The 11,096-nt window shown below is 45.2% G+C and overlaps 2 protein-coding genes across 3 annotated transcripts; one reads left to right on the forward strand and one right to left on the reverse strand.

Moving 5' to 3' along the window:
• The first annotated feature begins 526 nt into the window (after window positions 1-526).
• On the forward strand, window positions 527-6,103 carry orc5 (origin recognition complex, subunit 5). 2 transcript variants are annotated; one of them, XM_030113452.1, is made up of 15 exons: window positions 527-530; window positions 738-891; window positions 1,204-1,296; window positions 1,617-1,802; window positions 2,074-2,148; window positions 3,424-3,535; window positions 3,781-3,911; window positions 4,000-4,048; window positions 4,127-4,217; window positions 4,298-4,353; window positions 4,496-4,608; window positions 4,707-4,757; window positions 4,857-4,967; window positions 5,740-5,852; window positions 5,926-6,103. In XM_030113452.1, exons 2-15 carry the CDS (start codon window positions 778-780, stop codon window positions 5,969-5,971), a joined length of 1,341 nt encoding a protein of 446 aa, XP_029969312.1. In that variant the 5' UTR covers window positions 527-530; window positions 738-777; the 3' UTR covers window positions 5,972-6,103. The 2 variants fall into 2 exon arrangements, with proteins under 2 accessions (XP_029969312.1, XP_029969311.1); XM_030113451.1 differs by lacking the exon at window positions 527-530 and adding an exon at window positions 560-657.
• A 1,156-nt stretch (window positions 6,104-7,259) lies between these two features.
• Window positions 7,260-9,897, reverse strand: guca1aa (guanylate cyclase activator 1Aa). The gene is made up of 4 exons (XM_030113425.1): window positions 9,664-9,897; window positions 8,030-8,179; window positions 7,798-7,891; window positions 7,260-7,409 (listed from the first exon to the last, which is right to left on the reverse strand). The coding sequence occupies exons 1-4, from the start codon at window positions 9,859-9,861 to the stop codon at window positions 7,282-7,284; spliced, it is 570 nt and encodes a 189-aa protein (XP_029969285.1). The 5' UTR covers window positions 9,862-9,897; the 3' UTR covers window positions 7,260-7,281.
• Between the last annotated feature and the right edge of the window lie 1,199 nt (window positions 9,898-11,096).

The following is an 11,096-nucleotide window of genomic DNA, read 5'->3' on the forward strand; positions in this document are numbered from 1 at the left end:
ACCACGGTGGATTCAAGTTGAAGTCACTGGAGAAAATGGACTGGGAGTCATGACACTCAGGAGGCAAACATTTTTGCCATTATTAGCGCATGTGCAGAAGAGCTGCTGTCTTTATTTGCATTATGCTTCTTATTTATTGTTTCAAACAATCTGACATTTAAATTTAGCAAGACCCAATGCATGATGTGAAACACGCGTGTACAGACCATGAATTTACTATTGAAGAACATGACTTCACAACAATTTAGGATAATTGATGAAAACACTGATTATTTATTTGCAGATCATTCTACATCCTTATTGATAAGACGGGATTAGAGCTAATCGACCATCGATAACATTGATAGACTTTTGTATGAAACGCTCGCTCGTGTGTGTTTGTAAAGAAAAAAAAACAAATGCATTAGTTTATTTCGACATGAAAAGATTGTTTTGAATTGAACTACACTACCCAGAATTCCGCGGTCGCTCCTGATTGGCTGTTGTAAAGTGACAACTTGTGACGTAATCTGAAGGCGCGCGAAACTCCGGTGAGTTGCACGCGATTTTTCACCTTTGTGTTTTTCCGGTTTTAAGCGGATATTTTGAGCTTTTTAAGCGTGTTAGAGGTTTATTCACACGCGTGCGCGTCTTTACGCCACACTGTCATGTTTACAGGTGATAATTTACAACCTCAGCGTCGTTAGAGTGTTGTTTTTACTGAACCGGTGTTCACTGAAGGCTGCTGTCTCCGTCAGTATTTTAGTTTTCGGAGCTGGAAAACCCCCGAGGAGCGACATGTCGGCGCTGCTGCAGGTTCCAGGGTACGACCAGGAGAGGCTGCGGAGCGTCGCGGAGCGGCTGCCGTGCAGGGAGGCCCAGGCCGGTACGCTGCTGTCGCTCCTGGGAGAGGTACCGAACAAACCGGCCGGTTTTATCCAGAAGCAGAATCCGTTTCTGTCACTGTGGTCAAAATGTGAATCAATTTAAATGCAGCTTTAATGTTAGGAGTCTGTCTGGCTATGTAAGAGTGTGTCTCACTGGTTCATGGGCTGCTGGACTGGATCAGATGGATTATTTACACTGATTTTAATTAGAATTATATAGAATTAATTGCGTTTTGAATAAAAACGAGCATATGGAGTTTAATGTATAATAATATATATAATACAATTGTTAATAATCTTGATAATGATGAAGAGACTGGGTTTTTTTTCCCCACAGCCACAGCAGTACAGCTACCCTTCAGTCTTCATCTATGGACACAGAGCTTCGGGGAAAAGTCACGTGGTGGACGTTTTAATGGAAGAGCTGGAGGTGAGAGCGAAGTCAGCCCCTGTGGTGTTCATACCCTGTTTGTCCCATTTTATGTCTGTGTTGAGGAAATGGTCGTCAGAGACTGTTTTTAATAAACTAGTTTCAGAAGAACCAAACTAGTCAGAGCTCCTGACGAATCCAGCAGACACTGAATAAAAGAAGATGATGCCAATTTATGATTGCACTCAGTGATTTATGTTTGTATGGTACATTTAGTCAGTCTTTTGGTAATATATCACTGGATTAAGAGCTGATTACTTGTGCCAGAGTGTTCTGTTTTACCTCCATGGCGGTCATCCTTCGTCGTTCCTCCTCTCCAGCTGCCTTGCGTCGCAGTCAGCTGTGTTGAATGTGTATCCATGGCGCTGCTATTTGAACGAGTGCTGCTGACCTTCTTCGGCCCCGACGCCACCTCGCTGCTCCCCCGCTTCCCCTCCATGTCCGACTTCGTGCGGATCTACAAACGGCAGCGGCTGCAGTCGCCCGCCAAGCAGACGCGATACATCGTGAGTGCCAAAAACTAGACCATAATAAGACACTTGAATGGGGGGCGGCTCAACACAGGAAAGGTTGAGTGTTTCTCTGAATGCTAGTGATTTAAATCGATGCTAAACATAATCCCACCTGGATTTACCAGAGTGAGTTTATTGTCAGACTTTGTCCTGATTTGAGAATGTTTACTGTATTAAACAGTCATTTTCTGAGACAACATTCACAGTTTCTTCTTCACTGAGGATGTATCATAAATAAGATGAAATGCTTGTGTACATTTTTCAGGTGATGGAGAAAGCAGAGCTCCTGAGAGACGGCGACGCCAATCTCCTCCCCGCACTCCTGCGTCTTCAGGAACTGGTGAGAAATTTTAATCTTGTCCCTTTTTTTAAGGTCATCTGTCAAGTGGATCATGTTGTTGTTGTCAGCTTGATGATGAAGGAAAATTGCTTCATTTGTGATGAATGAGGGTGAGCTGACTGGGTGGAGCTGGAGGAAATATGAACGTTCACCTCCCACCACATTTTAATTACCGGCTTCAAGAGCACAAAGACCGACTTTCATGATGAACAGCTCTGAGTGGCAGATTGTGGTCATTTCTTGTTTTTTTTTAACTTCCACCAGAAAGTTTCAGTGAGATCAGGATCTCTTTGGTAAGGGAAAAATGATTACATGAAGAGAGGTCGACGGGAAAAGAGCAGCCAGATCATCAGACACGTGTTAAAGTTCAGTCATTCAGCTCCGCCCCGAGTTTAACTTAAAGCTGTTTTCACAGCTGTTCACGTGGACTGATATGCAAACTTTCACACCAAGTTTTGCTGTTATATTGAAGTGTTTCCACTGTGACGTGAGGATCGTCATGTTTCCATGACGACATGGACAGCATCATGTTTCCTGACATGCAGATGCATCATGTTTCTATGACAACATGGACAGCATCTTTCCATGATGACATGGAAGCATCATGTTTCCATGGCAACATGGGGAGCATCATGTTTCCGAAGTGATGTGGAAGCTTCTTGTTTCCACGACGACATCGGGAGCTTCATGTTTCCACGTCACGATGGAACAGTCATGTTTCTGTGAGAACTTAGAATTGCAATTCGGACTCCACCGCGCTCACATGGCTGCATCTCTATTTTCTTTCAGTAGCTGCTACGCGGAGCTTTGTGTGTTCGAAGCTCTGCGATGTGAGTAAACAGCTGATATTATTCACCTCGTCGCAGATGGAAGCAGCTCGTCAGCTCAGTGTCGTGTGTGTTTTCGTGAACATCACAGTGGGCGTGACGTCGTCACACACTCTGCCAGACCGAATGCCTTAAAACTCAACTATTCCAATCTGGAAACAGCAGCTATCGAAACAGCCGAGCTCAGTTTGCCTCATCTCCGGATGGACAAACTCCCGATTTTTTACTCATTTGTGAGTTCCGGGTTTGTGGAGTTTTCTCAAACAAAGACAGCGTCACTGCTCAGAGCTCTCCCTGCATCACAGCGTTTCATTTTCTGTCCGTTCACTGCTGTTCACTACATATAAACCCTGTGAGAGCAGATGGATGCTGTGATGACTGCATCCTCTCTCCGAGCAGCAGCAGCGTAAACAAACTCCACTACAGCGTGAAATCTTTGTGCCACCAGGTCGAGGACAACCTCACCGTCATCCTGCTCAGTGAAATCGTGTGGGACCTGTTCCGACCGAACACCGGCTGCTTCGAGCCGCTGCAGCTCCACTTCCCCGACTACAGCAAAGGTGCGATCGCCCTCGCGCTTCTCGCCACATCAGCCGGTATCGCGAGCGGCTGGCAGCGCTGTGACGCTCGCCCGGAGCCGCATGCAGCGCGAGTTGTGAGAGCTGTACCTGTGATTCTGTTCTGACACTTCGGGGGGAAACTGGCATCGCAAATCACACTGTATAAATTCAGCACTGAGCAGCAGCGAAGATGAGATTCTCTGCACGGTTTATTTGTTTCTTTTCTTTCGTATTTCTGTCTGCAGGTGAGCTGCAGGAGATTTTGTCGAAGGACAAACATCCGTCGTACTCGGCGGAGTTTTACTCGTCCTACATCAACATCCTGCTGGGGGTTTTCTACTCGGTGTGTCGAGACCTGCGAGAGCTGCGTCACCTGGTCAGACATGAGTCCGTTCAAGAAACCTCTTCTTTTCTCCCCTCATTACTGCGTCCTTCACGTCTGTTTTCCGTTTCTCTTCAACAAGGCCGCCCTCAACTTCACCAAGTTCTGTGAGCCTTTGACAGAAGGGAAAGGTAAAGCAGTTATTATTATGCATCTTTTTCATGATATTTAGTTTTTTGGACTCTGACTCTGTGTTCCCTTGTTTTCAGTGAAGGAGACGGACACACACAAGCTGTGGCGGAACATCGAGCCTCACTTGAAAAAGGCCATGCAGACGGTTTACATCCGGGAGGTTTCCAGGTGGGGACTCGCTTTTAGTGAGCGTCCACAGGCGGGCGTGTCGGCGGGGTTCGGTCTCAGCGTCCTCTGTGTGTCCTCAGCCTGCAGTGGGAGCAGATGCAGCAGATGGAGGAGAAGGAGAGCGGCGCTCTGAGAGGTATCGACGCACGGCGAGATGAGAATCTTTGGAGCCGCTCGCACGCCTGGTGTCGTCCTCAAACCGCGACATTTCTTTCCCGTACGGCACACAGGTCATTGTGAAGATGCTGATCTCCTTCATTTGTTTCCTCTCTTCACAGGCTTATCGGCGCACACTCACATCGAGCTGCCGTATTACTCCAAGTTCCTGCTGATCGCCGCTTATCTGGCCTCCTACAATCCTGCTCGGACAGATAAACGCTTCTTTCTGAAGGTTCAGCATATTTATCCACACGTGTTTCTAATATTTAGAGGCTTGTCTTGCTTATGAAGCACTCCAAGCAGTCTTAATCCACTCTTTCTGCCCAACAGCATCATGGGAAAATTCGAAAAACAGCCAAGTTCTTGAAGAAAAATGAGAAGGTGACTTCATTCAAACCTTTTTTTCTGGCGCTGATTTAAAAGTTTCAGTTCTAGAGGAGCTCTTTTAACATGCCTGTACATTTTATTTCCCTGTTCCAGACGAGTAACCACCTCCTGGGGCCGAAGCCCTTCCCTCTGGACCGTCTGCTCGCCATCTTTTACAGTGTGGTGGACAGCAGGGTCGCCCCGACCGCCAGCATCTTCTCTCAGGTCAGCGGCGCAGTTTCGATTTACCGTCACATTCACAACGCAGTTCATTCAGAACATCCCGTAATATTGAAAATTATTCCAAGTTTACGTGTGGAAAAGATAAATAAAGAAGCTCACAGTTGATGGGTGGACGGGAAAGTTTGAATATCGGCTCCAAGCGGCAAATTCAAGTCTCACTTTAAGCCTTTAATCAGGAACATGACAAAACAAAAACCAGAAAGTTATAGACGATCGCTGGGATCCAGTTTTGTTTTTTTAATCTATCACATGTTCACGTGTCAGACTTCATGAGCCGAGGGCCTCGTCTCGCAGCTGAAACGTGTTTTAAGCGTCAGGACGGTTCCAGACCGTTGGTTTTGAGCTCTGAGTTGAAGCGATCCGGTGTTTCCCTCCCGTCTCGTCCCGCTGTGTAATCTTCCTCCCAAAGTTAGCTGAAGCCTCGGGGGGCCTCAGTATATAGAAATTAATTTCACACCATTTACCCTCTCTTAAAAAAAAAAAAAAAAAAAAAAGATCCAGATAAGCAAATGGGAGCAAGTCGGAGAATGTTAGAGGATGTTTTCCAGTTTAAGGTGCTCCATATTCTGTGGATCCAGCCTGATAAACAGAGCCTCTACCCGTACGGGATCTATTTACGGCCCGGAGCGTCAAGCGGTTCTAAGAAATCAGGCTCGACCCACATCTGAAAGCGGCTCTGGTCGTCCGGTGGCGCCGCATCAAAGCGGGAGAAGTGGAGCGGCGGCTGACGTCGGTCTGTCTCTCCTCGGGTCAGATCTCCTCCCTGGTGACCTTACAGCTGCTGGCTCAGGTCAGCCACGACGACCAGCTCGACGCCCCCAAGTACAAGTGCTGCGTCTCCCTGGACTTCATCTGCGCCATCTCCAGGTGAGTCTTCACCGCCGTTTCTCTCTTCCTGTTTCCACCCTGACCCTGAACGCGACCCGCCTCTCCCCTCCAGGACGGTGAACTTTGAAATCGTCAAATATCTCTACGACTTCGTGTGAGCCCGAAGAGACGAATCTCAGACCAAAGGAGTCCAGTTCTGTTGCTGCCCCCTTGTGGTGGATCGATAAACTATTTTTTTTTTCCTTCAATGTTTCTATTTGTACAGAATAAAAGACAAGTGATCGCCTTCACTTTGATTCAGCTTTGTGAAAACATGAGATTGAAAATAGAAGCATCTCCGTGTCTGACAGTATTTCTTAACCTCCTCGGTTGAAATCATCTGGAGCAGAGAGACGCCTGCAGGCTTCCATCCTGACATGGAGCGATGCTGGCACCGTGCAGGTGAATCACCGTCCTTGCTCAGAGGCAGGATTTTACTCTTGTGTTGCGATGTTACCGGTCTGTCTGAGAGCACGGGGGTCAAATCGCAAAACACCGTCAGCTGTGACAGTTACAGAAAATCTCAATGGATGGATCCAGTGTAAATACGAAGACAGAGCGTAGATTCTGACCACTTCTGTCAAAATAAATGCTTCTCATCGAGCACACATCGGTCTTTTAATACCGAAAGGCAAAACTGTCTTGTAATACCTTCTTTTACCACAAGAGGGTGTCGTGAGTCACTGTAATGTCAAGTTCTTACGTTCCTTTAACACATATTAACGTGATGGCGTCGAGTAGCTTTCCAAACAGTACATAAGACAGCAGAGTGTTCTTAGTGTTTGTTTATTTTAATGTAGAAATAAGCGAAAGCCAATCCAAACATCCTGCGGTCAGAAGGCACCAGACGAGCGACGCTAAGAAACGAGAGATTTGCCATTGTGCCGAATAACAAGCTCATAATTCATCCAATCACTTACATACAGAATAGCTGCAAAAAAACCACAACATGCCTGTTTTTCACATTCATCTTCCTCTTTATATTCTCAAAGTAAAAAAAAAACAAAGATATATAAAAGGTAAACATGGGGGATTTAGTTTGACCTGCTCCTTCTTTCACAGCCACTGACTTCATGGAATTAGCAGGGATGTTCAGGCCTGCAGCCAGAGAGCAGGAAAACACAGATTTAAGTAATGTGATGCAGGAAAGAAGAAAAAAAAAAGATTTAAAAGCCTGTAATTTCCCTCCTGGATCCCTGGAGGTATCCGAGGGTAAGTGGGCCGTCAGGCATCGACCCTCACGCCAAGGTAGCCTTGGTCATTAGACAAGGACAATGAGGCGCCGGCGGGGCCCGGCGGCCTCGTCCTCTTTAAAGTGCACAGATGGAAGACGCGTCTCCGTGATGAAGTGGACTCAGTCTTCATAGAAATCTCCAGTCTGGGAGCGACCCCGTTCCCAGAGGCGACGAGGAGGAGGAGGAAGAGGCTCCTACACGCTGCGCCTCCTGCTGTGGATCATGGCCACGATGTGGCTCAGGTCCACGCTCTTCATCATCACCTCCATGAAGTCCTCGTCACTCCGGGCGCCCGCCACGAACTCGTCCAGGGAAAGCTCGCCTGTTCAGACACCAGAGTTTAACGTCACTCTGATTCAGACCGTTAGATTTCCATAAAAACTGCTGTTTAAAACGGTATTTATGGAATTAAATGAAAATAGAGCAGGAAAACAGCAGTTATAACACAATTCTAAATCTTGAATAGACTGGTGTGAGTCTTGTGATTCCTCGTTATACCACAAGAGGGTGTATTGAGTTAAGAGTCTAAACTGAACCAGAGGTTTAAAATTGTACGTTCTTGTTTTTTGCTCAGCCATTGGCGCTGGTTCTGCTTTGTTATTTTCCCGTCTGTATTTTAACTGCACAGATGAAGCATTTCCATCTCGGCCTGTCACGAAGAAACCCCCTCGAGCGTTTCTCTCGTCGTCTCTGGATTTCCTCCCACTCACCGTCCCCGTTTATATCGATCCTGTCAAACACGCTGTTGGTGAAATCCTCCGCCGTGGTCTCGTGGTTTTCGTTCCCGTTGATGGCTCGGATGGCCTGAAAGAGGAGGAAGAGGAAGAGTTCACAAAAAAAATCTATATACAGATGACAAACATAAATACCCCCATAAAGAGATGCTTGTGAAGGCGAGCATCCCGTCCCCCCTCCACTCTGGCTGTGACCTTTGACCTTCACCTTGATGATGTTGAGGAGCTCGTGCCGGTCGATGCAGCCGTTCCCGTCCACGTCGTACAGCTTGAAGTACCAGCGCAGCTTGTGCTCCATCTTCCCCCGCATGACCAGGCTGAGCGCCGCCACGTACTCCATGAAGTCGATGTATCCGTCCTGCAGGAGAGGGAGGGGGGGACAGAAGCATCGAACCTCTTTCCATCGTCCTCCGAATCACGTGCGTCTCCCAGAGAGATATCCGAGAGGAAACGAAGCGTGCCGGGAGGGAGGATTATCTCCTCCAGCTCCGCCATCTCCGTATCGGGTGATAATCTGGCCGTTTCAAAGCGAGCGCGGAGATCATCTCCACCTCTGTGAGCTGAGCTAAATTTAGACGGGCCGGCGGCCGTGACCCCGTCTCCTCTGCACTTCACCTTTTCAGGCACTTTAACAATCTTTCATCGATTTTTACCGTCTCGAAGATTTGCTTAAGAAATCAAAGAGTAGGTAGAAGGATGGAAAAGCTTCAGGAGGAACCCAGGAAAGCTTTTTAATAACAGGAAAATGAAGTCAATCAATAAATAATGGAATTTGGAAAACAAGAAGTCTTAGAGTATTACTTCTAAATGCTTAGTTTATAACGGTGTAAGAAGGATGAAGTACAAAGAGTTGCCAGAAAACGTAACTACATTAGCTGCGATCAGCTTTGACCAACAGGAACGGCTCAGCTTATTCTCATCAAGTCTTCATTCATTAAAACTGTTATAAACTTATTCTTACTGATTTCAACTCTTTTGTCGTGTTTCAGTCACAAGAGCAAAACACATAATAGAATGGAAATCCATTATTAATCCCAGAGCGCCACACAGGATGAAGAGAAGTTGAAATATTAATGTGATGGAATACAAATTTTGAAAAGTAATACTAAATATCAATTTATACAGGGTGAAACGGTGACTGGTGTAAGGATAGAAGAATTAAATTTACAGAAATCCACAAGAAACACTATTTACAGAGGAATCATTTGATTGATTTAAAGGATATTAAAGTATTAAAATCCAACCAATCAATATAAGATTCTTTTTTTTTAATCTAAGAAAGTAAAATCTCTGTCTTCAATATTAGACACTTTTGATACTTTTTTCCTTTTCAGTCGGATTTATTGTATTTCTTTGGTTAACGTATTTTCTTACTATTTTTCAAATGTTTTTTTATTCAGCCTATTTCAATTCTTTCAGCTTTGTTTAACATCACTCTGACTTTCTTTTTTTCAAGCCAGTATAATTTTTTTCCATTTTACTGATTAAATGATTTATATTAAAAACACAAAATTATTTTGAAATAATCACGAGCTTCCAAGTTCATTAAAAAAAACCTTTGTGAAAAATTCTATATTTGAACAAAACAGTTCTTCTTCTTGCAATAAAATAGTTTTGAAGATATGTTTACAGACTTAAAAGTCCATTTTAAAGTAATTAATTGAAAAGAAAACACACAATAAAGGCAGTTTTAAAGTAACCTAGATTTGTAGTTGCATTACTTCCAATTCCACTTGTAAGAAAGTCTCTGATATGTTTATAATTTTTTATATTTTAAAGCTTTATGTGAGACTTAGTTTGCGCTGCAGGAGTCCTGGGACCGGAGATTCTGCTCGGTCTCACCTTGTTCATGTCGAACGTCCGGAACATCTGCTCGATGTAGGCGTTGGCCTCGGGGTCCAGGCCCCTCAGGCCGAAGAACTGCTTGAACTCGTGCAGGGTGAGCTGGCCGGAGGGGCACTCCGTCATGAACTTCTTGTACCACAGGTGCATCTCCACGGCCTGCAGGTCGTCCACGGTGCTGCCCGTCGAGTTTCCCATGGCGCTGCGCTGGCTGGCGGCCCGGCGGGTCTACTGTGAAGCACAGTCACTCGGCGGCGGGGCTCCGAAGGTGTGAGGGGTGGGGCGGCCCGACGGGGCCTTTTGTAGCTCCGTCTGGGGTCAAGGCGATAACCCCCCCCCCCCCTCCTTTGGTGTAATCGCCGACTGTAATCCAGACAAACATGCAGGCGATCATCTTAATCTGGCTGTCCTGTGTACCTTCAGATGTGCTGACGGACACAGGACGGCGTTCCGTCCGTCCCTCACGTGCAGACACATGCTGCCGGATGAACATCTGGAGCGTCTCGCCGTCCTCAGTCTGAAACGCTTCCTCACGCCATGTGTTTTCATGTCGTTCATTCTATACGTACCTCCCGGAAGCTTCTTGAAAAATAAAAGGTCACCCTTTAGATTTGAACACATCGTGTTGGATTTCGGTCATTTATGGCACTTTAGACCAATCAAAGACCGATTAATCCAGCTCCGCACAGCTTGACTCGCGTGTAATCCCCCAATTAAAATGGATTAATCCAACACATTTAGCAGAAGAGAGTTTTATTTTAATACCACAGACTGAAAATGAGAAGGCATTACAGATTGACTGAGAGGAATTCTCCTAGAAACACTGCAGAAAGCTGCTCCATCTCAAAGGAAATAGTCGAAAAAAATACATGTTTAAGTGGCGTTGCATGACAGAGTGCATTTCGTTAAAAAAGACAAATTAAAAGCATTCATATACTGACCATGTTAGTGGTAATACGTCATTCTATAAGTAAAATATTCACTACAAAAGTATACGACAGTAAAAAAAAAAATCAGACTTGATTTTAAGTGTTAGTTTCCTCTACATTCAGCAGCACAAAACTTCAAAAACAGTTTCTCTTCTTCCAAAATGGATTTAAGCGTTTTTCTTAGCGTTGTTTTGATGTTCAGTTCCCCAAATAATCAAGATGCAGAGAAGGTATTTGGATACCACCGACTGAAACCAAGAAGGCTTCACAGTTCGATTCACAAACATTTCAGAAAGCTGATTTAGATCAATGCAAATACCACAAAATAATCAATCAGTGGGTTTTATAGAAAGCTCCTTCATTAAAAAAAAAGGACAAAATAAAAATGGCGACAGTGTTAAGTGTTCATATTGAGTCTATGTAAGTGCCAGCTAGTAAAAATATCACATTACTTCATAAGTAAAGACGGGTTCAGTCAAGTATTAGTTTCTTCTGGAGTACATT

This window comes from Salarias fasciatus, chromosome 17 (genome assembly GCF_902148845.1).
Source record: "Salarias fasciatus chromosome 17, fSalaFa1.1, whole genome shotgun sequence".
NCBI classification, from domain to species: domain Eukaryota; kingdom Metazoa; phylum Chordata; class Actinopteri; order Blenniiformes; family Blenniidae; genus Salarias; species Salarias fasciatus.

Excerpts from the sequence above, each read along its gene's own strand:
- orc5 (XM_030113452.1), top strand. The coding sequence starts at position 778 with ATGTCGGCGCTGCTGCAGGTTCCAGGGTACGACCAGGAGAGGCTGCGG. Across the intron at positions 4,758-4,856 it reads TCTTGAAGAAAAATGAGAAG|ACGAGTAACCACCTCCTGGG; the intron begins GTGACTTCATTC and ends TCCCTGTTCCAG. Across the intron at positions 5,853-5,925 it reads TTCATCTGCGCCATCTCCAG|GACGGTGAACTTTGAAATCG; the intron begins GTGAGTCTTCAC and ends TCTCCCCTCCAG.
- guca1aa (XM_030113425.1), bottom strand. The coding sequence starts at position 9,861 with ATGGGAAACTCGACGGGCAGCACCGTGGACGACCTGCAGGCCGTGGAG. Across the intron at positions 7,892-8,029 it reads AGCTCCTCAACATCATCAAG|GCCATCCGAGCCATCAACGG; the intron begins GTGAAGGTCAAA and ends CTCCTCTTTCAG. Across the intron at positions 7,410-7,797 it reads GATCGATATAAACGGGGACG|GCGAGCTTTCCCTGGACGAG; the intron begins GTGAGTGGGAGG and ends GTGTCTGAACAG.